The sequence below is a fragment of the Eriocheir sinensis genome, chromosome 37 (genome assembly GCF_024679095.1).
Source record: "Eriocheir sinensis breed Jianghai 21 chromosome 37, ASM2467909v1, whole genome shotgun sequence".
Lineage (NCBI taxonomy): Eukaryota > Metazoa > Arthropoda > Malacostraca > Decapoda > Varunidae > Eriocheir > Eriocheir sinensis.
The window spans coordinates 4519288-4547277 of NC_066545.1; the positions used below are offsets into that span (position 1 = coordinate 4519288).

A 27990-nucleotide genomic window follows, 5' to 3' on the forward strand; every position below is an offset into this window, starting at 1 on the left:
TCTTCCTCCTCCCTCCCTCTTTTCCCTCCTCCTCCTCCTCATTCACCTCCTCCTCCTCCTCCTCCTCCTCTCCTTCTTCCTCCTCCTGTTTCTGCTCCTCAGATAAGATGAAGGAGTCTCGAACGATTAAGCGAAAGCCAGAGAGATAGGAAATGGAAGAATGTAGAAGATACGAAAGGGGGGGAGAAAGGGGGGCTTACGTAGCCCGGTTTAGAGATAAGGAGGTGGGGAGTGGAGGGAGGGGAGTGGGGAGGAGAGGAGTGGGAAGCAAAGAGTACGCCGAGAGAGGGAGAGAGAAAGGGGGTTAAGGGAGTTGGGGAGGACGAGATAAAAGATGTATTGGGTCAAGGGGCGACGTGGGGAGGAGAGAGAGGGAGAGAGGGGAGAGGGAGAGAGAGTAATACTAGGTGGACAGTGTTCACCCACACCTGCCGCTGCCCACACACACCTATACACTCACGCTGGATACGAGGTGACTAGTATTTTTGTTATTATATTATTATTATTATTATTATTATTATTATTATTCATTACTAATGCTAATACGATTAATTATTATCATTGGCATTGGTGTTGTTCATGTGTTGTACTTAACCTTTATGTTGTTGCTGTTATTGTTTTTATAGTTTATTTGCGTCTCTATATTTTTACATCATTAACATCAGTCGTTGAGGCCGGCGTATGCTTAAGGCAACAAACGTATATTTTTCGTAATGGAACGTTTGCCTCACTAATGGAGGAACTCATATTATTATTATTGTGTCACTTATATGATGAAGCTACAAAGGCCCACAGTATGAAAAACGAGGAGCTTCCAGAATGATGACTAGTATTATTAGGTATGTGCACATGTGTCCAAGCCGCTCCGAATCACTCTCCGCCGCGTTACCCAACACTTAATAGGCTAACCGCTAGGGTTAGGTGGTACACAGGGGTGACGAACTTAAAAAAAAAAGTATTAAAAATGAAAGAAAATACATCGCCTACCTCCGTATTTATCCTGCTCTCTTGATTCACGATTTGGGTCCGTCTCGAATAATAGTAAAAAAAGAGGAAGAAGAAGGAAAAAAAAAAAAACTGACTGTGTATGCCTCGTGATGTTAAGTGACGTAACAGATCGTATGGCACGTGTGTGTGTGTGTGTGTGTGTGTGTGTGTGTGTGTGTGTGTTCCCTTCACAGGGCCCTACGGTCTATCGTCGAGGTGGACTAATCGCTCCTTAAAGTTGTATCACCAATCGGCCTTTTCATCTGTCTTACAAGAGGAGCCATGTGTGTGTGTGTGTGTGTGTGTGTGTGTGTGTGTGTGTGTGTGTGTGTGTGTGTGTGTGTGTGGAGTAGTAGAAAGTGTGGGTGAAAGGAAATGCATGATAGTGGTTTAGTCATGTGGAAGAAATGGGTAAATAAAAGCCTATTAAGAGAGAGAGAGAGAGAGAGAGAGAGAGAGAGAGAGAGAGAGAGAGAGAGAGAGAGAGAGAGACACACACACACACCTCTTTCTGTACCCCACGGTCATGTTCCCTTCCCCTCTTCCTCCCCTTCATCTTCAACCTTCACCTCACTTATCACTTCCTCCTTCCTCTTACTCTCTCTCTCTCTCTCTCTCTCTCTCTCTCTCTCTCTCTCTCTCTCTCTCTCTCTCTCTCTCTCTCTCTCTCTCTCATCCTCTCTCTCTCCCTTTACCATCCCTTTCTTCCAGCTCCTCCTCCCTCTCAGCTGACCACCAAACCAAACTCCCACCCAGCCATCTATTCATTCCTCCTTGCCTGTTATCCTACCAACCAACCAGTCCACACCAGCGCCTCCTCCGATCCCCTCTCCCTCTTTTGCTTCTTTTCAGTAGCAAGAGCAAAGTATACAAGTGGAGGCGGTCGAAGTCAGGAAGGTGTAGTGTGGAAAAGGAAGCTAATAGTTGTATGTAGTTATAATATCGTTGGTTGGTTTGTTCTGATGTGGCTTGTGGGTCTTCTACTTCACCACTCATCCTTCTCTCCTCACCACTCATCCTTCTCTCCTCACCACTCATCCTTCTCTCCTCACCACTCATCCCTCTCTCCTCCCCTGTCCCTCTCCGGTTTGTTATGTTGATGTGTCAGTTGTGGTTCGTGGGTAATTTTTTCACTTTTTTCCTCACTCTCCCTTTCTCCTTCCCCATCTCTCCCCGGTTTGTCTAATACGACTCTAATTTTTCCTCACCACTTTCCTCTCCTCTCTTGCTCCTTCTCTATCCCTTCCGGTTTGTTTGTTTGTTTGATGTGTAAGCTGTTGTTTGTGGGTCTTCTTCTTCACCACTTTCCTCTTTCTCCCTCTTCCATTCCTTCTCTGTCATTCTCTGTCTCCCGTCAGTCTACAGAAACTCCAGTGTCCATGCACGTGGGTGATGGAGTGGCGCCCAGATAAGCTTAGGAGCTCTCTCTTGTGCCTAACTTTTCCTCTTAAAAGGGGCGTAATGGGCTCTCTGCATGTGGTCGAGTATGCTGCTTGTGTCACCTGTGTGTGTGGGTGGCGGGGGGAACGTGTGAGTGTGTAATTCACCACGACCTGATCATGAGCTGGACTTGCCATCGCCATCGCCCGATTAGAGCAAAACTCATTATAGTCGATCTCAGGGTACTGCCGGGGCCTTCACACACCACACACCCCATCCAGTAGCCACTCCTTGCCAGCGTGTGTACTTCACCTGTATGTTGTTACCTATATGTATGTTTAAATGATTGAGTCAAGCTCGTAATGTCATATTTATTCCTTCTTTTCGTCTTATATTTCCTGAAACTTAGAGAGAGAGAGAGAGAGAGAGAGAGAGAGAGAGAGAGAGAGAGAGAGAGAGAGAGAGAGAGAGAGAGAGAGAGAGAGAGAGAGAGAGAGAGAGAGAGAGGCTCCATATCTTAAGCGGCAGTTGTATCGGTATAATAGTAATCTCTAGAGGCACTTCGCTCATTTGTTGCTGTATCTGGTGTGTTATCGCTTGCCGGACCTGGTCATCGTGGCGCGGCGCAAAATTACTCAATGAAAACACTCGCGCATCCTGGCAGTAGCGGTTAAAAGGTTTGGAATGGACGGCATGTGACAGAAGCCTCAATCGGTTATCAGCTGTTAGTGTCGTTACCGCATTGTTATTATTTTTCATCTTCCCTGTGTTTGTGTATTTATCTATTTATTCATATATTTATTTATTTTTCCTTTTCTCCAATCTCTTTTTTGTGTGTGTTTGTGTGATAGGACGGGCAGATGTGGTGTTTAGAGGTACCTATTTTAACATCCCGCGGCCGGAGTGAATATGTGTATGTGGCTGGTGGTAGTGATTTTTGGTCGCTAAGGTGGTCAGGTAATGGCGAGACTCGAACGTAGGTCTGGAATTGGTTACACTGTAGGTACACTCGCGTTAGCCACTCAGCCAGCGACATCATTTTATAAGCCTTAACGAATGCCTTTTCTTAACCTTTCCTTTCTTTATTTGTATTTTCTTTCACTCAATTAAAATAAGAGAATTTGCGTGTAGGCTTATGATGGTTGTGAAGAGACGAAGAGAAAGATAATTTCCGCAATGAGTTTCCTTGATACGTATTGTTTTTGTTTTTCCTGTTGCTGTTGTGACTGTTGTCGTTATCAATGTTTTGGCTGCTGTTACTGCTGCTGCTGGTACTGACGATGATGATGATGATGGTAGCGTGGTGATGTTTATGGTGTTTCTTCTGCATCATTAGTGTGGTGGTTTTGGTGGTCTTATTGAGGGTGGTGATGCTGGTGGTGAATCTGCGGTGGTGATAGTGGCAGTGGTGATAGGAGTTATGCATGATGGTGATTTAACAGCTGTGGGAACCGTAGTGCTTATGGTGATGAGACTGCGGTGATGACACGAGGAGTGGCGATCGTGGTGATGACGGAAGAAATGCAATGACAGTAGTGATGAATGTAGCAGTGGTGATTGTACGCTGAGACACGGAGATGAAAATGGTGATATGGTGGTGATAAGGAACTAATTACAATAACTGTGGTGTTGAGGGATGATGGGGGGGTTTATGGATGGGCCGTGACGGTGATAGTGGCAGTGGTGGTGGTGGTGATAGGCTGAGGGGTATAGGGCAGAAATGGAGGTGATGGTGGTGATGGTGGTGGGGGTGGGGGCGGTTTTCAGTGATGGATGGCAGTGGTGGTGGTGGTGATAGGCTGAGGGGTATAGGGCAGAAATGGAGGTGATGGTGGTGATGGTGGTGGGGGTGGGGGCGGTTTTCAGTGATGGATGGCAGTGGTGGTGGTGGTGATAGGCTGAGGGATATAGAGCAGAAATGGAGGTGATGGTGGTGATGGTGGTGGGGGTTGGGGTGGTGCTCAGTGATGGATGGCAGTTAGGCGGATCTCTCAAGTCACCTCAGTTTGTGTTGGACCTCACGAGGGGTGGGGTGGGGGAGCCAGGCGTGTGCTGAGTGTGGTGGTGGTAATGGTGGTGGTGGCGGTGACAGAAGTGAGGCATCAAAGTCCGTATTCTTAAACGTATCGGCGCCGCAGCTCACCTAAAGCCTCTCGTAGAAGTTGCTGGGATTTTCATGGACTGTTTAGTGATCTTATAGTGATAATTTTACACGACTTCTGCACCATGAAAGCAAAGTTGCCAGATTGTCTTACTCATATTTACCGACTTCCGACCCAAAAACTGTCTCGTGGACCCCAATAAGGAGATTCACTTAAAATTATCGTTAAAATAGTTAATTCGTGATGTTTCTTGGCAATAGTTAGGCGTCAGAAACCGGTAAATACTATGGTCTGAGTACGACAATCTGGCAACGGTGCATGAAAGGGAAAATCACCCCTATATACCTGGGTGATCTTCTCTGTGGCCTTGGAAAATAGTCGTAGTGGGAGCCAGATACGTTTGACCTGGTAGCCGCAGGGATCATGTTTCTTAAAGGCCCTTCTAAGCGAGAAAAAATGAGAAAAAATCATTACTCACGCAAACCATTTCATAATATATATCAACGCATTTGTGATCAATTTATGTATCATCTATTTTGGGGGGTTTATATCATGGCAAAAATGTGGCCCGTCGCTGGTACACGGTAAAGCCACAAATTTGGCCCGTCGCTGCTACCGGGTTAAGAATATGAATCCAAGACACCTCCACTCGAAACTGACCTCTCTTCTGGCCACTTCTGTTTTCTTTAGCAGCACCTAGCGGGCTTTTTTTCTTTTTTCCTTCCTTTGTTTATTGCCCTTGAGCTGTTTCCATGACTAAAAAAAATAGTGGTAGTAATGTCATGAGGAACCGCTTCACACATGGCCAGCCTCAGAATTTGGGATAACATTTGTTTCTCTCATACGGTTGTTGGTATTATGGTAGCGGTCCTGGTGGAGCGGTGATGATGGTGGCAGTGACAGACGTAGTGGTAGGAACAGCAGTAGTTGTTGGTGTGGTGGTTGTGGTCATGAGGAGCTATTTCACACAGGACCGGCTTAAAGTATTGGACAACCTTTACTTCCCTAATACAGGTCTTGGTAGTGTACAGTAATCATGAAGTTAGAACAGTAATTTTGGTGATATATAGTGACTGTCATAGTGATAGTAACAGTGTGTCTCGTGGAGCCACTCATCCCAACACGTGGCCTCACGGGAGTTAACCTTTGCCTCCCTGATACGATGGAGGGACGATGATAATACCCTCGTGCCTGCCCTGTTAGCGAACATGGAAACACTTGAAAAACACGTCTAATTAATTGTGCGGCGAAGGAGGAAGAAAACTATATTCTGTACTCTTCCTTCTCTCCTTTAGCGAAGAATAAACCTCGTGCGTGGCCTGTCAGCGCACATTAAAACACCTCAACCCATTATTGGCCCAGGCGAATTTTCTTTAGTGGTTGCCGTGATGTATGACTCTTGCTTGCCCCATGCTGCCTCCCCCCTCCCCCTCCCCCCCCCGGTGCTTATGAAACTGAGCTGACCAGTCGTGCGGAGAAGGAAAAAATATACATGTTCTTTACGCTTTCCTTTATCTTTTATCGAAGAATGGGATCATGCTCTACATATCATAATAAACAAGACGTCGAAAATAAGGACACAACTGATAAACAGATCGCAGAGATAATCACGAACTTCGAGGCCTTGACGCAAGAAAAAATAATAGATGACAAACGATGACAGACTCCAAGGCAGTGAAACAGTGAAACATGTCCCAAGTGAAAGTGAGGGAGAGCTGAGAGACGTTACATAGCCATTTCCAAGTAACTCAACAGCCAAAGTGGTAGCACGGTAAGATCTCGTATGTGGCAAGTGGAGAGGTCGAGATGTTGGGGTGTTGCGTGGCTGTGGGGAGTTGAGAGAGTTCGTCAAAAGATCATGAGTGGCAAGTGTACAGGTTGGGGTGTGACGGGAGGGTGTGTGACGGGGCGGTAAAGGAGTGCGTCAAAATATTACAAGTGGACAGGTCGAGATGTTGGGGTGTTACGTGAATGTGGGGAGTTGAGAGAGTTCGTCAAAAGATCGTAAGTGGCAAGTGTACAGGTTGGGGTGTGACGGGGGTGTGTGTGACGGGGCGGTAAAGGAGTGCGTCAAAATATTACAAGTGGACAGGTCGAGATGTTGGGGTGTTGCGTGGATGTGGGGAGTTGAGAGAGTTCGTCAAAAGATCGTAAGTGGCAAGTGGACAGGTTGGGGTGTGACGGGTGGGGGGCGGGGGTAAGGGAGTGCGTCAAAATATTATAGCAGGAAATGTAATGAGTGCGTTGAAAGATTACACGGATTGTATTATGTTTTGAAATTTTTGCCTCTTTCCGCTTTCCTTTCCTTCCTTCTTCTTTCCGTCTCTTTTTCTTTCTTACGTATTATGATTTTAAATTTCCTCCTTTTCTACTTTTCTTCATTCCGTCTTCTTTTCTTCTCTTCGTGTTTCGTTCTTACGTTTATTCTTTGTTTATATCTCTATTTACCTACGTCTATCTAACTATTTATCTATCTAACCTCGTCCATCAGTCTGTCTGTCTGCCTTTCGCTCCATCTGTGTCTCTCCATCTATATATTCATGTGTTTATTCTTTTAAGTATTTATTTCGTCATATATCTGCTCTTGCATTTACTTTTTATAAGGTGTGTGTGCTATATTTAATCTACATGACAGATAATAATTAGAGCCTAGGATCCTTGAGTTCCAAAAAAAGGATCAACAAAGAAAGCGAGTGAGAAATGTCACCGCTTAGAGGTAAATCATTCCAAGCTTCTGAAAATAACGAAGACAAGAAACAGGTAGTGAGGCATAGCATTGAAACTTCGGGAAATAGATATAAAAAAAGTAAAAAACGTTTTGAGGCAAAGTACTAAACGTCCAGAAAAACATAAAGAAACATAGCTTTTAGGAGCAAAGACTACAGATTCCCGAGCGCAGCAAAAAGTCGGTCTGAAAGTTGAATGGTGATGTGCAAGCGAATGTGTAGCGAGGCGAGGGAGGCGTATCGTACACAAATATAAATAAAACTCTTGGGATCATAGACTCCAGATTTCCGAATGCAGCGAAAAGTCGATCTGCTGAAGGCTGAATGTTGATGTGCAAGCGAGTGTGAAGCGAGGCTGCGTGAGGCGTTTAGGTAACAACGCGAGGTGGGAGTCTGTGCCCGCGTGTTCCTCCCGTTCGGCCGCCTGGACCAAGGGACAGGGTGGCGGCAGCAGCGGCGGCAGAGGAGGTGAAGGAGGCGGTGGGCAGGTGAGTGGTGGTGGTGAAAAGGAGAAGCGAGGAGAGGGAGATAGTGCTGAAGAAAGGAATTTATTGAAAGGAAAGGGAAAGGACTTACTGGAAGATGTTAACTAAGAAATACATGAAGGTAGCAAGGAATATTTTTTTTGTGTGTCTAATAATAATTTTAATAGTAGTAGTAGTAGTAGTAGTAGTAGTAGTAGTAGTAGTAGTAGTAGTAGTAGTAGTAGTAGTAGTAGTAGTAGTAGTAACAGAAACAACAACAATAATAATAATAATAATAATAATAATAATAATAATAATAATAATAATAATAATAATAATAATAATAATAATAATAATAATAATAATAATAATAATAATAGTAATAATAATGACATAATGATAGTAATGACAGTAATGATAGCAACAATAACAACAAAACCAACAAATAAGCACTCCAATATATCAAATAGTCAATAAAATCACATTCCTTAAAAAGAGTAAATTCACAGAACCTTTAATTCCTCTCAGATGACACTCAAGAAGAAAGGGAGCGGTGGGGGCGGCGGTGGCGGCGGCGATGACGGAGGGGGAGGAAACCTGGCGAAGGAGGAGGAGGCGCGGCTGCAGGAGCTGTGCACACCTGAGGACATTGCCGAGACACGCTGCGGCCTTCCTTTTCTCCAGGTAATAGGATGCAGGGAGAGTAGGGTGAGTAGGGGAGGCGAAGAGAGAGTAGGAGAGTCAGGGACATACACTCTGCCACTTCCGTCTATTAGTTTTCTTGTTTCTCTTCCCCGACCTTTCCTTCGCCTTCGTTTTCTTCCTGCCACTGCTATCACTGCCCTCCTCTGCCCCCCCTTCATGACGTCTTTATACCTCTTCCTGTTGCTTGATCTTACATAAACTCGGCTACTTTCATCTATTAGTTTCCCTGTTTCTCATCCTGCCCTTTCCTTCGTCATTGCTTCCTTCCTACCTCCTGACGTCTTTTCACTTCTTTTTACCTATGAGATTCTTTGCTTCCATTCCTTACCTATCCTTCGTTTCCTTCCTACCACTACAACAGCATTGCCCTCCTGACATCTTCCCACTTCTTGCTGCTTGGCTTGACATCATATGAACTCCCCCTCACGTCTCCATCCCTTCCCCATGTCGCCCTCCCCGCCGCTCTCCCGCCACGCCCCTGCAGAAGCTGGCCACCAAGGAGTCGTACGTGTTGGTGCACTGCCTGGTGGGGACGACCATGGGCATGTTCTTCACCTACGTCGTCGCCGTCCTCTCCACCATCGAGAAGCGCTTCAAACTTAAGAGCAGAGAAACGGGTGAGGCTTCAGGAGACGTTGTTGTTGCTGTTGTTGTTGTTGTTGGTGGTGGTGGTGTGTGTGTGTGTGTGTGTGTGTGATTTGCGTGTTTTTTTTCTCCTCTTGACCTCCGCTAAATCTTGCTCTTGTTCTTTTTTTATATATAAATTACTTCCTATTTTGTCATTATCATTATTTCTATTATTAGTTTTTATTAGTGGTATCATTAGTATTAGTAGTGTTGTTGTTGATAATGAGGAGGTTGTAAACATAATCATTTAAATTTGTTTTTTCCCCACTCTCTCTCTCTCTCTCTCTCACACACACACACACACACGCACACACAGGCATCATTCTCGCCGGCAACGACATCTCCCAGGTCCTGCTCGCCATCTTCCTCAGCTACTACGGCAACTTCGGCCACCGCCCTCGCTGGCTCGGGGTGGGCGCCATGTTCACCGCCATCTCCTGCTTCACCGCCGCCCTGCCACACTTCATCTACGGGGCGGGGGAGGACGCCGAGTCAGTGGTGCAGGCGCTCTCCACCACTAACATCACGGGGTACTGTAAGTAGTGACGTGTGGCGGTGGTTGGGTGACGTGGGTTTGGCGAGGTGTTGAGGGTTGAGCGAGGAAGAGGATGTTAGTGGGTGAAGGCATGTGAAGGACGGACCATAATGGAGTTACAAAGTTATGAAAGGGAGTATGAGAGAGACGGAGAGAGGGAAGATGTGTGTGGGATGAACTGAACTGCTCTTAATGTATGAAGTCTGTAATGTTCTCTTTTTCATTTCTTTATCATCTTGCTCCTTGTACTTCTTCGGCATCCTTTTTATCATATTACGTCTTATCATCTTACTTCTTTTACTCCTTCATATCCTGCTTGTATTATGTAACCCGCTCTTCCCTTCCCCCTGTAATAAATCGATGAACAAACCCCTTCACATCTAGCAGACTCTTCCTTCTTACTAAACCTCACTAACCCGCTCTTCCCTTCCCCCTGTAACAAATCTATGAACAAACCCATTCATATCTAGCAGACTCTTCCTTCTTACTAAACCTCACTAACCCGCTCTTCCCTTCCCCCTGTAACAAATCGATGAACAAACCCATTCACATCTAGCAGACTCTTCCTTCTTACTAAACCTCACTAACCCGCTCTTCCCTTCCCCCTGTAACAAATCTGTGAACAAACCCATTCACATCTAGCAGACTCTTCCTTCTTACTAAACCTCACTAACCCGCTCTTCCCTTCCCCCTGTAACAAATCGATGAACAAACCCATTCACATCTAGCAGACTCTTCCTTCTTACTAAACCTCACTAACCCGCTCTTCCCTTCCCCCTGTAACAAATCGATGAACAAACCCATTCACATCTAGCAGACTCTTCCTTCTTACTAAACCTCACTAACCCGCTCTTCCCTTCCCCCTGTAACAAATCTGTGAACAAACCCCTTCACATCTAGCAGACTCTTCCTTCTTACTAAACCTCACTAACCCGCTCTTCCCTTCCCCCTGTAACAAATCTGTGAACAAACCCCTTCACATCTAGCAGACTCTTCCTTCTTACTAAACCTCACTAACCCGCTCTTCCCTTCCCCCTGTAACAAATCGATGAACAAACCCATTCACATCTAGCAGACTCTTCCTTCTTACTAAACCTCACTAACCCACTCTTCCCTTCCCCCTGTAACAAATCGATGAACAAACCCATTCACATCTAGCAGACTCTTCCTTCTTACTAAACCTCACTAACCCGCTCTTCCCTTCCCCCTGTAACAAATCGATGAACAAACCCATTCGCATCTAGCAGACTCTTCCTTCTTACTAAACCTCACCTTTCTAACAATCCGCTACAATCTCCTCTTCTTTCTCTCTAGCTCCTATCTCTCATATTCATCTCTTTACTATCCCCTCCTAATACCCTCTTTCTGTCTGTTATTTATACATCCTCAACCACCATCCTGGCTCTTCCTCCTTCCTCTGACCTGCTTCTTTCCCGGTGCTAATCTCTTGTAACCTCCTCTTCCTTTTCCTCTTTGTTTGTCTTCCTGTACTACCTGCTTCAGACCCCTTCCTTCCTGCTACTTTTCTTTTTCTTCTTGCACTGACAGCTATTAACCTCCTACTCTTCTTCTTTTTCCTTGTATTTCCCTTTTCCTCGTCCTTTTCCTGTTTGCTTGTCTTCCTGTACTACCAGCTCCATACCCCTTCCTGCTACTTTTCTTTCTCTTCTTGCACTGACAGCCACTAACCTACTTTTCTTCTTTCCCCTTATCTTCCCCTTTTCCTGTTTGTTCGTCTTCCTGTACTGCCCACTTCAGACCTCCTCCATCTTCCTACTTTTCTTCCTTGCACTAACAGCTACCAACCTCCTACTCTTCTACCTTTCTTCGTCTTCCACTAACCTACCAACTTTCTTCTCTTCTTTCTATTGTACTAGCCACTTCTAACATTCTCCTTCTCCTTCTCCTCTTCTTGGACTGATCACTACCACTTCATACCTCTGTTTATTTCCCCCTCCCACACCACCGCTTATAAACTTCTTTTCTTCCTTCTCTCTATACCTCCTACACATGCAGCTTCACAACTCTTATTCTTCTCATCCTTCTCTTCTCTTCCTTCGCTTCTAAAATCATCTACCTCTCTCTCTCTTTCTTCCTTTCCCAATCATTTAAAACTCTTCTTCCCTCTCTTCTTTCTCCTACCTAGCCGTCTCTAACTTCCTCCCTTTCCTTCTATTCCTCCTCCGGCACTAACCTCCATTGAATTTCTCTTCCTCCCTTTCGTCTTCCTCCTGTCTTAAGCCCATTTAAAACTCTTCTTCTCTCTCTTCCTCTTCCTGCACGAAACTCATCAAAATACCTCTTCCTCCTGCTTTCTATCCTCCTCCTCCTCCTCCTCCTTCCCTGGTAGCCTTCCTCTCTACCTCCCTCTGTTTCTCCTATACTTACCGATTCTAGCTCTTTCTCCTCCTCTTCCTTCTCCTTCACTTGCTGCTTCTAATCTCTTCCTCCTCCTCGTTCCCCGGCAGCCACGGAGGAGCTCTGTCACACGGGCAGCAAGGAGGACTGTGAAGGGCCGCAGACGCGAGGCTCCGAGTACTACGCCGTCATCTGTCTGCTGTTCCTGTCGCAGTTCTTCGTCGGTATCGCCATCAGCCTCTTCTACAGCCTCGGCCTCACTTACCTCGACGACAACACCAACAAGAAGACCTTTTCCTTCTATTACAGTGAGTGGCTCTCCTGATAGGGTTAGTTTGCTGCAAGGGATGTTATATTAGTTTTGTTTGTTTGTTTGTTGTTGCTATGCTTATCCTTTTTCGATATCACTTACATAGACGACAACACCAACAAGAAGACCTTTTCCTTCTATTACAGCGAGTGGCTCTCCTGATAGGGTGTTTGCTGCAAGGGATGTTATATTAGTTTTGTTTGTTGTTGTTGTTGCTATGCTTATCCTTTGTCGATATCACTTACATAGACGACAACAAGACCTTTTCCTTCTATTACAGTGAGTGTCTCTCCTGATAGGGTTAGTTTGTTGCAAGGGATGTTATAAGAGTTTTTGTCAGGCGTATCCTTTTTTCTGTCTTATTTACTTGCACGATGATAACAACAAGACCTTTTCCTTTTTACTACAGTGTTCGTCTCTCCTGATATGGATAATTTGTCGCATTGGTTGTTGTGAGAGTTTGTCAGACTTGCCCTTTTTCAGTCATAGCTACCTAAACGACAACAGCAACAAGAATAACTTTTCCCTTTACTATGTACTGTGAGTGGTTTTCTTATCGCGCATGTTCGAGTAGTAGTCACAGTCAGACTTTTCCTTCTCCTTCCATGTCTCTAACCCTTTCTTCCTTCCTCCTTTTTTGTCTACTCTCGTTATTACAGCAAATGTTTTTTTGTAGTTGTAGTTATTGTAGTAGTTATAATAGTTGTCATAGTAACCGTTGTCATACATGTCTCTCAACCTATCTTCTTTCCCCCTATCGTAATAGTTATATGTCAGACTGATTGTTGTCACTCTGCATGAATTCTTGTCTCTCACCTTCATTCCTCCCTAACTTGATCAGCTGTTATAATGGTTCTCAGAAAGGTTATTGTTACTAAGTTCACGTATGGCTCTCAACATGTACTCCTCCTCATTTTAATAGTTGTTGATAGAGTTGTCAGAATGATCTCATAGCCCCAGGTACAGGTGTGTCTCCCAACATTTACTCTTCCTCCTCCTCATCTTAATAGCTGCTGTTAGAGTTCTCAGAATGATCTCATGGCCCCAGGTACACGCATGTCTCTCAACCTTTACTCCTCATAACCATAATAGTCAAAGGTAAAGGTGAAGTTGGGGGGATACGCTGAAGGTGCGCGTGCCAGACTGATCTTATATTGGCGTGTCTCTCATACTTTTCCCCTCCCGACCTCCTCCACAGCCCTGAACATACTCCTGCGCATCATCGGTCCCGTGTTCGGCTTTGTGATCGGCGGCCGCGCCCTCTCCATCTGGATCGACCCGTCTGAAAAGCCAAACCTGAGCAAGGAGGACCCGCGCTGGCTGGGGGCGTGGTGGCTAGGTGAGGGGGGCAGGCGGGGGGGAGACAGTGGGGGGGACAGCGGAGGGACGAGTCAATGGGTCATATTTTAAAACATTTCGTCTCTCAAGTTTACATATTTGACAAGGCTTTCGTATGAGTTGTGGGCATTTCCAGGAATAGTTTTATGGCCCTGGTGGTAGTTTGACCCTCCCTCAGTAGCATGAACCTAAAGAAACACTCATTAGAACCTGATTGACCACCTCTTTGACCTTTAGAAATAGTTAATGTGAGAAGCGAAAGTGACTTATAATACCGACCAATGTGTATGGGGATGAGAAGACTGATGATAGATAGATAGATAGATAGATAGATGGACAGTGAGATTTTTTTCAGGATAAATGATGTAGTAAATAAGGACGTGAAAGTTTCAATAGCTACAAATTAATTCTTCCTCCATCTCATTCATCCGCGCGCTCTAATTTTAAGCATTCCTCCTTCATTCCATTCTGCCACACGTTTTCCTTCCTTCCTTTCGGTCTTCCTCATGTTTTCCTTCGTTTCATATATCAATTCCTTTTTTGTAGGAGCAGCGAGTAGCGGGCTATTTTTTTATTATTGTTTCCTTTTTTTGTGCCCTTGAGCTGTCTCCTTTGTTGTAAAAAAAAACAAAAAAAAAAACTCTTCCTCCTCTTTGTTTTCCTACTGTTTTCCTTCGCCTCACACATCGTCCTCCTCCTCTACGTTTTCCTCCTTTCTTTCTTCATCTCACACCTCGTTCTCCGCCTTCTTTCTTTCTTCCTTCGCCTCACACATCGTCCTCTTCCTCCTCTTCGTTTTCCACCTTTTTTCTTTCGTCTCACACAATGTCCTCCTCCTTTTCGACGCGTCTTTTTTCCTTTATCACACACGTCGTCATCCTCCTCCTCGTCTTTGTCTTCCTCTTTTCTTTCTTTGTCTCACATATTGTTCTCCTCCTCCTCGTCATCTTCCTTCCTTCCTTCGTCTAACATATCCTCCTTGTCCTCTTCGTCTTTTTCCTTCCTTCATTCATCTCACACATCGCTCTCGTCCTTCTCTTCGTTTTCCTTCTTCCTTCCTCCGTGGTCTAGTGGTCAGGGTGCCTGGCTTCTACTCCGCGGGCCCGGGTTCGAATCCCGGCCCGGGTAATGGGTACCTGGGGAAACCTGGGGAAGGTAAACTGTGGTAACCCGGATGTCACACTGGCCCTGTGTCCCGGGGTGATGGGCTCCCTCCCACCACAGGCTCAAGGGCCAATGTCACGGAGATGAGCACCGAGGCCACGCGCTGCTACAGGGTATGCCCCCAACTTTACCTTTACCTTCCTTCGTCTCACACCTCGTTCTTCTCCTCCTCTTCGCCTCCCTCCTTTTTTTTCTTCGTTTCACACATTGTCCTTCTTTTCACCTTCTTCTTCCTCTTTTCTTCCATCATTTCACACATCCTCCTCCTCCTCCTCCTCCTCCTCCTCTTCATCTTCCATCTACATTCCTTCGTCTCATACATTGTTCTCCACTCCCTGCCGTCTTCGATCTCCTCCACCCTTCCAGTTCCTCATCCTCCTCATTCCAGGCCTCTTGTCTATCGGCGCGGTTGTCTTCGCCACCGCTCTGCCACTCTTCATCTTCCCGCGAAAGCTCCCGGCAACACTGAGGCGGGAGGGGAGGAAGTACATTCGCAAGGCCGAGAAGAACAGGCTGGCGGGAGGCTCCAAGACGCCCCAACACTACAGGACTCTTCACCTCAACAAAATGGAGATGTCTAGGCCGAGCATCAAAAGTGAGTTGTGGTGGCGGTGGTGTTACGGCGGTGGGAGGGAGGTAGAGAGGGATGGAGGAACGAATGAATGAATGAAGGAAGGAAGGAAGGAAGGAAAGAAGGAAGGAAGGAAGGAAGGAAGGAAGGAAGGAAGGAAGGAAGAAAGGAAAGAAGGAAGAAAGAAAGAAAGAAAGAGAGAGCGAAAGAAAGAAAAGAAGGGAGAAAGAAAGGAAGGCAGGAATGAAAGGAAGGAAAAAATGAGGGGAAAGGAAAAATAAGAAGGGAAAGAGGAAAGAACAGATAACAAGTGAAAGAATGAACAGATGAACTGAATGGAAAATGATGAATTAGAAAGAATGTGTATAACCAAAATACAAAGGAACACAAAGGAAGAACAAACAACAGCAGACCTGATGGTCCTTTCGAGGCTGTTTGTGACAAGTTACACTAACTAGCTAATCAACGGTGGAAGATGAAGAACAGCAAAGGCAAAGGCTCCTCCCCCCCCCTCATCCCTTCAGCCAAAGCTGGCAGGAAAGGAAAAAGAACCATGCAACATGGAAAAACTGCATAGAAATTATGTAGGAAAGAGGAAAACTACCGCTACCACTAACCGGGCGATAAAAACGGACAAGGACACCAGTATTCGAAAGAACTTAACGTTATTACGACAAAGAGTAATATCTTAGTTGATGGTTGGATAAAAAAAAATTGTCTGATCTCTTCTTGAAGGCCGTAACTGTTGCACTATCAACGACATCACAGGGTAGAAAATTCCAAACATTAACGACTCGATTGAAGAAGAAGTGTTTGGCTTCGTGCGACGAGAATCTTTTACTACTTATCTTGAAATTGTTATTTCTTCTTGTTCTATTTGATCGATCAATTTAAAGTAATCTTCCGCATTAATATCACTGAATCCTTTAAACATTTTAAACACTTCTATTAGATCGCCTTGCATTCTTCGTTTTGATTGGTTGAATAAATCTACTTCTTTAAGTCTTTTTTCATAAGATAAATTTCTCAACCTAGGAATCATTTTTGTTACTCTCCGTTGAACCCGTTCTAACTTTTCTGCGTCTTTTCTGTAATAGGGAGACCAAAACTGTACACAGTACCTACTCTAGATGGGGTCGAACCAGCGAATTATAGTTTTAATATTACTTTTTCCGATTTATTATTAAAGACTCGTCCGATGAAGCCAACCAATTTGTTTGCGGTTTTAACTACCTCTGAACAATGCTGACTGGGCTTTAAATCGCTTGATATTGTGATTCCAAGATCCTCTTCTTTACTTACTGCAGAAAGCTGTTGGCCATTCATTACGTACTGAACGCGATTGTTATTCTTTCCGATGTCCAACACTTTACATATGTCAACGTTAAATTTAATTTGCCATTGATTGGCCCAACGTGCAAGTCGATCTAGATCTGATTGTAATACTTCTTCGTCGAGTGTCGTAGTTACCTTACTAGCGATTTTTGTGTCATCAACAATTTTTTATATTTTGCAAGTGAGCCCATCATCGATATCATTAACATATTAAAAAGGGCATGGGACCAAGCACAGATCCTTGAGGTACACTGTTTCTGACATCGAGCCAGTTAGTTGAAACACCGTTTAGAACTGCTCTGTTTCCGCTCAGAGAGCCAGTCCACAAGCCAATTGTGAATGTTACCTGAGATACCGTGCGCCAATAGTTTACTGAGCAACCGCTTGTGGGAGACCTTATCAAATGCCTTTTGAAAATCCAAATATATGATATCAACTGATCTGCTTTCATCGAACACCTCAAAAATATAATGGAAAAAATCAAGTAAGTTAGTTAAACACGAACGTTTACAAAGGAAGCCATGTTGCGAATTATTTATTATATTAATTTTCTTCGAAGAACTTGACAATATTGTCGCGAATGATAGTCTCCATTAACTTACAAACAATCGATGTCAGGCTAATTGGTCGATAGTTTCCTGGATGAGACTTGTCCCCTTTTTGAAAAGTGGTGTGACATTTGCTAGTTTCTAAATCGACGGAACTTTTCCAGCTGTTAAAGATTTATTGAATAAGATAGAGAGCGATTTACAAATTTGATGTTTTATTTCTTTTAAAATTCTATGGGTAATTTTGTCTGAACCATGAGCTTTTCTTACTTTAATCTTTTCCATTGTGCGTAAAATGTCACTTTCTACGATGAGCACGCCATTTAAAATCTTTTCGGTCCTTCTAACCTCCGGCGGTTGAGGTGATAAACAATCTTCGTCGGTAAATACGGATGCGAAAAAGTTACTTAGGATTGTAGCCATTTCATTTTCATCGTTCGTGTGGTTATCATTTTCATTCGCAAGCTGTCCAATACTACAAGTGAGTGACTTTTTATTATTTACATAGCTAAAAAATTCTTTAGGATTAGATTTACTTGTTTCCACTTTATATCTTCAAGATTTTTCCTGCTTCGTTTTACTAATTTCTTGGTTTCGCGGCGAATTCTGTCCAACTCCAGTTTGTCAGCCTCACTCTGGGTTGATATGTATCTACTGTATACGCGTTTTTTAAGAGAGAGGCTATTTTGAATTTCGTTATTCCACCATTTCGGTTTCTTCTGAATAGTTGAACGTCTGTTACGACAGGGTACGCATATGTTTATGGCATTGTTCAATATTGTGGTGAAGGCCTCCCATGATTTATCAATATCTGTTTCCGTCGAAATTACAGTCCAGTCAGAATTATTTAGAATTGATCGGAGTCTTACGAAATTCGCTTTGTGATAATCTGGCACCTTTTCTTGATTAGCAATTTCTTTACTTTCATTCATCTTGATGTTGAATGTAATTATTCGGTGATCGCTAGAACTAAAAACTGGACCAACGTTTATTTCATTGACTAAATTAGCTGTCGTTGAAAAGATAAAGTCAAGTATATTATTTTCCCGAGTCGGTTCTTGAACGCGTTGATGTAAATCACTTTCTAATAAATTTGTGTACAGGTCGAGCCCTGTATGAGAGTTCAACGGTTCGCCCCATCTTTCCACTGGCAAGTTAAAGTCCCCCACAATTACTGCCTCGCAACTGCTACTTGCTTCTAATATCAATTCACTCAACGCGTGGTCGATATCAAGAGTCTGCCCTGGCGGTCTATACATTAGTCCAACTACTACTTTATGAGACATATTTTTAATTTCAATGAAGACCGTGTCCACATTAGTTATAATATCTGTTTTCATGGATACTGGATAGAGAGAGCTATGGATATATAAGATAACGCCTCCACCCTGTCTGTTCTCTCTTTCGTGACTAAAAAATCGTATAACCCGGTAATCTATATTCCGCAATGAAATCTATTTGAAGTGTCTATCCAAGTTTCTGTGACTCCGATGATGTGATAATGATTTATAGCTACAAGTGCTTCTAAGTCTTCCAATTTGTTACGTAGGCTACGAGCGTTTATATAGCAAGCTTTAATATGATTCGAGCCGGGGGTTGCGCGGGTTGAGTGCTCCCTCACGGTGGAGCTGCTGGTGTTTTCACCTTGGCGTTTTTTGGCTTTCGAAGAGCCACTTGGTCACAGAACAGCCTCCCGAAACGGGCTGCTCCAACAGGGTTTAAGTGGATGCCATCTGCAAGGAACAAGTCCGAATCGTAGTAAAAACTGTTCCACAAGTTAACGAACTGGACGTTTTCTTGCGAGAAAAGGGACTGAAGTCTGTTGTTCGTGCTGAAGGCCTTACTGTAAAAACTAGATTCGGCTCCAATCCTCTGGAGGATTCCTGAGATTATGATGTTACTGGCATCCATTTTTCGTTTATACTGCTTGATCATGCGGCGGTAGTTTACAAGCAGTTCCTCAGAACGGGTTGTCCTTACGTCATTTGCGGCCGCCTGAATGACAAAGAGGGTGTTTCGGTCGGCATTACTCGTGACATCATCGCACGCTGCGGTGATGTCGTCCAGTCTGGCACCTGGATAACAGTAACGTTTTCTGCGGCCGTTTGATGAACGACCACAGAACTCAACCAGCTGGCCACGCACCATGGAGTCCCCAACTAGGCGAGTCTCAAATTCATCCTCCATGGTGTCTGTCAGCACCTGGACCCTATTGAAGGTAGTGGGGGTTAGTAAATGTTTAATTGCCTGCTTCGGTTTGGCTCCATTCCTTACAGGTTGGAACCCGTCATTCTGTGAAGCAGGAAGAGAGGCTGGGAGTTGGCCTGTGAGGCAGGCTGGGAGTTAGCCTGTGAGGCAGGCTGGGAGTTAGCCTGTGAGACAGGCTGGGAGTTAGCCTGTGAGGCAGGTTGGGAGTTTGCCTGTGAGGCAGGCTGGGAGTTTTCCTGAGAGTCAGGCTGGGGGTTAGCCTGTGAGACAGACTGGGGGTTAGCCTGTGAGGCAGGCTGGGAGTTGGCCTGTGAGGCAGGCTGGGAGTTAACCTGTGAGGCAGGTAACTCGTCCTCCCGTGAAACAGGAGGGTCGTTTAGAGGGGGCACAGTCTCGGTGGAGGGTCTCTCCTCCATCGATGGTGGAGTCATGGCCACATTGTTAGCAATAAATTCCTGAAGGGTTTCAAACTTCTTTTCAAGATCATGGTGTTTGTTTCTCCATTCGGTCGCAGCCTGCTTAAGTCTTAATCTTTGCATACAGAAGTGATAAGTTCTACTCAGCTGGAAGTACTGAGCCGCAAAACGTCCGGAACAGACGTCACACTTACTGAGTCTCGAAGGCATTGTTAGAAATTTAAGCAGGTTCACAATTTGGGCAAATATCAAAAAGTCCTCTCGAAATAACTTAAAGTGTGACCATATATTAAATCGGATAAGGAATGTGCATGGAAATTAGATACTGCTGTGTCAGATGCCTCCAACACAGGGAGTTCACTACCACAGGGTCTTGAAAACGCCTCAAAGACCAATCGCTTCTCCTCGCCTCGGTCACGAGAAAGACTTTCACAACCTGGCGCTTTTCAGCTATTGTCCTCGAAGCTTTGTCCCATAGAAAGGGGCCGGGGTAGTCACTCAGAGCAGAGCTGGCAAGGGAGGAGAGGAACCAGCAATTCGTTCCCACTTTCCGAATCGTCTAACACAACTCCGTGACCCTTGCGAGGCCTGGCCAGTGGCACCTGTCACCAGGTGTTCTCCACCGACTCTAGAGAGTATCGGACACCCTTCCAGAGAGACCAAAAAGCTGAAATATTCCTTGAGTATAAGAAAACCCCTCAGAAACTATACCTAAAAGCCAGGAGGCACTACTTCAAAAAGCCCACGGAAGACTTCTCTTTCAGGAGAAAAGAACAAGAACCAGCTGCTATGCAGAATAGGGATGGGAGTTCCGTCGTTAGAAGGGAGGGACGGGGAGCTCACACCGACAACTGGTTCCCAGGGAGGCTTTTTAATGTAGAGGCCGCCACACTCCTCTACACCGCAGGCCTAAATAATTAGGGCACGATCCATCTAACTAGGACCCTGGAACTCCAGCCATTGTCTCATAAAGAGATCCTCTGCCTGCAGTCCAGTCCACCGCTGCTGCTGTTCAGAGGCTTCACCATGACCCTGGCACGGGAGACAGATCAGGTATTACACCTTGTCCAAGGGTGACCTGAGACTATGCAAGGCAGGGGCGTCTATTTCCCTGAGGTGAAAACATTTCACCCGCATACCCGCACACAAAAATACGATAACCATAACCATTACTACTTTAGCCATTATCTTTGCCAATACATCAGCAACTACTACTACTACTACTACTACTACTACTACTACTACTGCTACTACTATTACTACTACTACTACTATTACTACTACTACTACTACTGCTGCTGCTGCTGCTGCTACTACTACTTCTACTACTATTACTACTACTACTACTACCAACAATAATAACAATGATAACCCGACAACAACCATACCTTACGCTCTAACAACCACCACCATCATTACCCCCACCACCACCATCACCACCACCACCTCTCCCCTTCCTTTTCAGACCTGGGGAAGGCTCTGCGGCGCCTCATCAACAACAAGATCTGGACAGGCCATCTCTTCACCGCCATCATCACCGTCTTCGCCTTCTCGGGTTACTGGAGCTTCAAACCCAAGTACCTGGAGAATCAGTTCAGGAAGAGTGCAGCGGAGGCTAATTACTATACAGGTGAGGGGGGAGACAGGGGGAAATAGGGGGAGGGGGATTGGTGGGGTGTATGGGTAAGGTGGGGAGATACAGGGTGATGGAAATGTTGGCGAAAAGAGGAAAGGGAAAAGGGAAATGTACGTACAATTTGAGATTTAGAGAGAGAGAGAGAGAGAGAGAGAGAGAGAGAGAGAGAGAGAGAGAGAGAGAGAGAGAGAGAGAGAGAGAGAGAGAGAGAGATGGAAAATATTGATGATCTCTCTCTCTCTATTTTACTATCTATCTATATATCTATTTATCAATCAATTTATCTGTCTGTTCATCTCTTTCTCATTATTTACATTCGTCAAGCTCCCGTTTCTACATCTTTAGTTAGATACATATTCGGATAAATATACTTTTATGTGTGATATATTTTTATTCTGTATTTTCCTCTTCTTTTTACTCATCCTTTTATCAGACGTGTTCAGGTTCAAGATGTATATTTTTTTACTTTATCTAATCGGGGTTCTGACATTTCAAACACGCACTCTGTTAACATTGGTACTACTGCTATTATTGCTACTACTACTACTACTACTACTACTACTACTACTACTACTACTACTACTACTACTACTACTACTACTACTACTACTACTACTAATAATAATAATAATAATAATAATAATAATAATAATAATAATAATAATAATAATAATAATAATAATAATAATAATAATAATAATAATAATAATAATAATAATAATAATAATAATAATAATAATAATAATAATAATAATAATAATAATAATAATAATAATAATAATAATAATAATAATAATAATAATAATAATAATAATAATAATAATAATGATAATAATAATAATAATAATAATAATAATAATAATAATAATAATAATAATAATAATAATAATAATAATAATAATAATAATAATAATAATAATAATAATAATAATAATAATAATAATAATAATAATAATAATTATTATTATTATTATTATTATTATTATTATTATTATTATTATTATTATTATTATTATTATTATTATTAATGATAATACCACCACCACCATCATCATCATAATCCTCCTCCTCATCATCATCACCATCACCATTCCTCTGTCAGGGATGGCCAGTCTCATCGTGTCGTTGTTGGGGTCGGTGGTGAGCGGTTCCGTCATGAGGTGGGGGCGGCCGGGGCCTCGCCTCGTCACCGGCTACAACATCTTTATCACCTGCGTCTCCGTCTGCGGCTTCGTCGTGCTGGCCTTCGTCGGCTGCCCGAAGGTCGACGTGGTGGGGCCCGTGCAGGGGTGAGCACTCAGTTGTGGCGGGGCTGGGAGCTGTGGCAGTACTAATTGTAGTCGTATTTGTGATAGTAGTGGAAGTGGTAGGTGTGAATCATCAGTCAGTGCGTATCTCTATCTCTATCTATGTGATATTCGTCAAGCTTTCCTTTCTTCTAGTTTCCTTTGATTAAATGTTTTTTTTTATAATTTTCTTATTATATTTTTCCTCTTTTTATTCATCCTCTTATCAGGCATTCAGATTGAAGAAATTTGTTGTAGCAGAAGCAGCAGCAGCAGCAGCAGTAGTATAATAGTAGTAGTAGTAGTAGTAGTAGTAGTAGTAGTAGTAGTAGTAGTAGTAGTAGTAGTAGTAGTAGTAGTAGTAGTAGCATACCAGAAGTAGCAGCAGTGATAATAGCAAAAGTAACAGTCGTAGTTATATCAGTATGATATCTATACTTGCTATGCTCTTAACGCAGTTGCACCGCCATACCACACCCCTTCACCCCGAATATCTTCACCCCTCCACTCATCCCCCCATCCCCCTGCACCCCTCCAGCCCTCACTCCCCCGCAGGGCCATGGTGCCGTCCTGCTCGGGAGACTGCGAGTGTTCTGAGAAGTACACGCCGATCTGTTCCCAGGACGGCGAGACGCTCTTCTACTCGCCGTGCTACGCTGGCTGCCTCGCCGACAACACCACAGCCAGGCCGGTGGTGGGTGGTGTGCTGTGTGTGTGTGTGTGTGTGTGTGTGTGTGTGTGTGTGTGTGTGTGTGTGTGTGTGTGTGAGGTTGGGTGCATGGGGCGGAGGAAGACGAATGGCTTGTTTTAGGGATAGAAGTTACTGGCTCCTTTATTTCCCTTTGTTTGCTGGCCAGCAGATGCATCAACTCGTAAAACATAATCATGGACCATATCAGTTTGAGTCAGGGAGTCTCATGTTAAGCTCTTAAGTCATCAGGTAGCTGGTTCATCGGGTATTTTCATCTTCGTGTCAGTTATATGTTGGTAATTTTCATTGTCTGTAGTAGCAGTAGTAGTACTCGTAGTCATAGTAGTAGTAGTAGTAGTAGTAGTAGTAGTAGTAGTAGTAGTAGTAGTAGTAGTAGTAGTAGTGGTAGAAGAATAAATAGTAATAGTAGTGGCAGTAGCTGCAGTAGTAGTAGTAGTAGTAGCAATAGTAGTAGTAGTAGTAGTAGTAGTAGTAGTAGTAGTAGTAGTAGTAGTAGTAGTAGTAGCAATAATAGTAGTAGTAGTACTAATAGTAGCAGTAGTAGTAGCATAGTGCCGTCACCATCCATGTCACGTCCCTGCTGTTGAAACCTTGATGCATTTCGCTCTGTGCTGTGTCGTGTCGTCGTGAGGCCCCGTAACCCCAACCTACCTTTCTTTGCACCCGCAGGAGTACCGTCAGTGCAAGTGTATAGACGGTTCGGTCACGCCAAACAATATGTCCTCGCTCACCAGGCCTCCGGCACACCTAGACGATGTGCTGCTGCCGCCCGTAAGTTGACGCGCAAATGCAACACTTTTTTTTTCTTCAAAGGAAAGGTGATTGGTTACAGCTAACGCAATGGGGGTTGGGCAAACCTGTTGGAAGGAGGGCACTTTAACAGCGCTTCCTTATTTTAATAGTTTCTTTGTATTAATTTCCACCTGAAGGGACGTGCTAACAATATTAACACCACCACCACCACCACCACCTCCTTACACTTCCAACACCCTCATTCCCAAATGCTTTACTATCCTCGCCCCCCTCTCCATCACTACCTCTAACATCTTTGCCACCCCTCATCGCCGCCATCAACACTATAATAACCTACCCACGCCCTGTGGCGTAGCTACGGGGAGGACATGGGGAAAGGCATGTGTCCCCCATGAGAATCCGGTGCCCACCAGGTGCACCCCACTGGCCATGGTTTAATACCCAATAATCTTGGAATATGCCCAATAGTAAACCTTTATGTGGCATCAAAATGCCCCTAAGCTTCACATCCTTAGTGCCACCCTTGATAGAGACCTAGTATAGCTGCACCCCCTCAATCACACTTCTCTTGCGCCTACAGTCGGAGTGGGGGACGGCGAGGCGCGGGTACTGTCCTGAGCCGTGCAATGGGTTCTTCTATTACCTCGTCGTCCAAATCATCACCAAGACCATCTCATCCACGGGACAAATCGGCGGTACCGTCGTCATGCTCAGGTGTGTGTGTGTGTGTGTGTGTGTGTGTGTGTGTGTGTGTGTGTGTGTGTTGATAACAGAGGTGGAATATGTTGTTTTTTGGTTATAATTAGAGGATGAGGGCAATAGCAATGACGATCGTGATAGTAGTAATGGTGATACTGATGATGGCGAAGAGGAGGAAGATAATGATAATAATGATAACGATGACAATGATAATAAAAGATGACCATAATATGTACCTGTCCTCCCCACACACCACCACCACCACCACCACCTCAGGGCCGTGTCGGACGAGGACAAGGGCGTCTCGCTGGGCACCATAACCGTATTCATCAGCCTCTTGGGGTTCATTCCGGCGCCTATCGTCATGGGGGCCATCATAGGTGAGGCGCTCGCTGTTGACCATCATTACTACTACTACTACTACTACTACTACTACTACTGCTGCTGCTGCTACTACTACATTCATTCCCCCTACCACATACCCATTCATTACCCCTATTCCCCCCAGCATACATTCATTCCCCCTACCACATACCCATTCATTACCCCTATTCCCCCCAGCATACATTCATTCCCCCTACCACATACCCATTCATTACCCCTATTCCCCCCAACATACATTCATTCCCCCTACCACATACGCATTCATTGCCCCTATTCCCCCCAACATACATTCATTCCCCCTACCACATACGCATTCATTGCCCCTATTCCCCCCAACATACATTCATTCCCCCTACCACATACCCATTCATTAACCCGATTCCCCCCCACATACATTGATTTCCCCTTCCCCCTCCCCACACATGCATTTGCTCAGCCCCCACACTCCCTTGCTTTTCCATGTCACACACACCCTCCTCATTCCCCTGCCACCCCACCACCCTGCTTTTCCCAGCCTCACTCCTTCCCCTCTCATTCCCCTGCCACCCCACCACCCTGCTTTTCCCAGCCTCACTCCTTCCCCTCTCATTCCCCTGCCACCCCTCCACCCTGCTTTTCCCAGCCTCACCCCTTCCCCTCTCATTCCCCTGCTACACTTCTCATATCCCTCTTTTTCCCCAGAGCTGTAAATAGGTGTAATTTGGCCACTCGCAATCATGTTTATATACCGCTCGTATCTACTGTCCCGTACCCAGCGCTCCTACCTGAACACAAGCTGCTGGAATTTCTAACACTACCCTTTTTATCTATTGGTGGTGAGCTTGTGTTCAGTAGGAATTGCGCTGAGTAGGAGGAGACAGGAAGACGAGTGATATAGATGCAAGATTGTGTCCGTGGTGTGGCCAAACTCTCCCTAGCTACGACTCTGCTGCTGTTTTCTTCACCGACAGACTCCGCGTGCGTGGTGTGGGAGAAGACGTGTGGCGGGACGGGCAACTGTTGGCTCTACGACTCGGATCACTTCAGGACAACCCTCCATATTATCCCCGCAGGTATGTGTCTGTGTGTGTGTGTGTGTGTGTGTGTGTGTGTGTGTGTGTGTGTGTGTATACCTAGTTGTATTTACCTATAGTTGTAGTTTTACAGGGCCTGGGCCTTACGCTCGTGTGGTCCCGTCTCTGTATCTACATTTATCCAACTTTTCTAGTGTGTGTGTGTGTGTGTGTGTGTGTGTGTGTGTGTGTGTGTGTGTGTGTGTGTGTGTGTGTGTGTGTGTGTGTGTGTGTGTGTGTTCGTTCATTCACTATTTTCAACTCTCTCCACCCTCATTCGTGCATACTCTACACTCCACATGTCCTACCCCCAATATTCTTCTTCTGTTCGCGCCCCATCTTTTTCCTTCACTACTCTAGCCCTCTCCACCCTCATCCGTACTACACTCCACATGCCCTGTCCCATTATTCTTCTGCCCTGCCCATCTCCTTCCCTTCACGTCTTCACTCCAGCGCTAACCTCCCTCCTTTTCTCTTTTTTCCCCATAGTACTTATGGCCATCTCCATCCTGGGTGAGATTGTGGTCTTCCAGAACAGTCACACACTTGACCTGTACGGGCAAAAGGAGGACGAGGACGAGGACGAGGACGAGGACGATGAGTATAGGCGGAAGGAGAAGCCGAAGGAAAACGGGTTGGAGGAAGGGGAGGAGGCCATTCCCCTCAAGGCGGAACTGACAGGCAGCCTCTTGGCGGTGTAGCAGAGGCCGGGTTCAGGCAGCTCAGGTGTATGTATAAGTAGGTGTAGGTATAGCCAGACTTATGCACAGAAGCTCTCGAAGCCAAGGATAAAGGAAGAGTATTTTTTTTATACTTATACATGCCTAAAACTGCTCCCGATGTGAGGTGTGAAGGATGGCACATGAGCAGGATGAAACATATCGCTGCCTGTGCGTGACCCCTCGTCATCTCGGTAAGGTTAGTAAGCGTAGTTAACTGTCTTCGGCGGTAATGCTAATGGTGCTAATCAACACCACCGTATGACTGCGAACGTCCATCGACATTTGTTTGCCACGTCATGCAACATCTGTTTAATAACATCGTCCATTGTGTTAAAGTGTACAGCACATTAGTTTAGAGATGGTTTTGGGAGCTTCTGTTCATAGAGTAGTCGTTTTGCTCTCTCTCTCTCTCTCTCTCTCTCTCTCTCTCTCTCTCTCTCTCTCTCTCTCTCTCTCTCTCTCTCTCTCTCTCTCTCTCTCTCTCTCTCTCTCTCTCTCTCTCTCTCTCTCTCTCTCTCTCTCTCTCTCTCTTTCACACACACACACACACACACACACACACATCCTTTGGTCTATACTATTACCGTCCCCCAAAAAAACATGACCGTCTCTATACATACATACATACATACATACATTTACAAACATGAATGTTCTAATTTAGTCATAATTTTCGTATGCATTGTATGTGTAATTACGTTGTCCATTCGATTTATTTTAGAAAAAAAAGGGTAATAAAACCGCCGTACTATTGTGTACATCTTATAACCTTTTCTCCCCTGTGTTTTGCATGTATATTTCTATTTCTTCTTGGTCTGAACTGCATGCATTTGTGAAGGTTTTATATTATATTGATTTTGTGTTTTGCTAGCGGTCTTCTATATTCCATTCCTTTACGATTTGCTTTCTTTTGTTTTTATATATATTCTTGGGGTGTAGCCTACATGTCAAGTTAATGGTGACCTATTTGTT

At 44.7% G+C, this 27990-nt stretch overlaps 1 protein-coding gene and 1 long non-coding RNA gene across 7 annotated transcripts; one reads left to right on the forward strand and one right to left on the reverse strand.

Moving 5' to 3' along the window:
- Positions 1 to 348: 348 nt before the first annotated feature.
- Positions 349 to 27770, forward strand: LOC127008097 (solute carrier organic anion transporter family member 74D-like). Of its 3 annotated transcripts, XM_050879674.1 has the most exons (15): positions 4446 to 4461; positions 5997 to 6240; positions 8188 to 8343; positions 8849 to 8981; positions 9308 to 9526; positions 11995 to 12192; positions 13393 to 13533; positions 15085 to 15291; positions 21240 to 21404; positions 22513 to 22699; positions 23252 to 23390; positions 24078 to 24179; positions 24742 to 25240; positions 26195 to 26296; positions 26786 to 27770. In XM_050879674.1, the coding sequence occupies exons 3-13, from the start codon at positions 8188 to 8190 to the stop codon at positions 24961 to 24963; spliced, it is 1869 nt and encodes a 622-aa protein (XP_050735631.1). In that variant the 5' UTR covers positions 4446 to 4461; positions 5997 to 6240; the 3' UTR covers positions 24964 to 25240; positions 26195 to 26296; positions 26786 to 27770. The 3 variants fall into 3 exon arrangements, with proteins under 3 accessions (XP_050735630.1, XP_050735631.1, XP_050735632.1); XM_050879673.1 differs by lacking the exons at positions 4446 to 4461; positions 5997 to 6240 and adding an exon at positions 349 to 472; XM_050879675.1 differs by lacking the exons at positions 4446 to 4461; positions 5997 to 6240 and adding an exon at positions 7533 to 7683.
- On the reverse strand, positions 9536 to 11988 carry LOC127008098 (uncharacterized). Of its 4 annotated transcripts, XR_007760795.1 has the most exons (4): positions 10794 to 11988; positions 10536 to 10707; positions 10020 to 10363; positions 9536 to 9933 (listed from the first exon to the last, which is right to left on the reverse strand). It is a non-coding gene; the product is annotated as an uncharacterized LOC127008098 (long non-coding RNA). The 4 variants fall into 4 exon arrangements; XR_007760793.1 differs by having other exon boundaries at positions 9536 to 10363; positions 10536 to 10621; XR_007760792.1 differs by having other exon boundaries at positions 9536 to 10363.
- Positions 27771 to 27990: the final 220 nt, after the last annotated feature.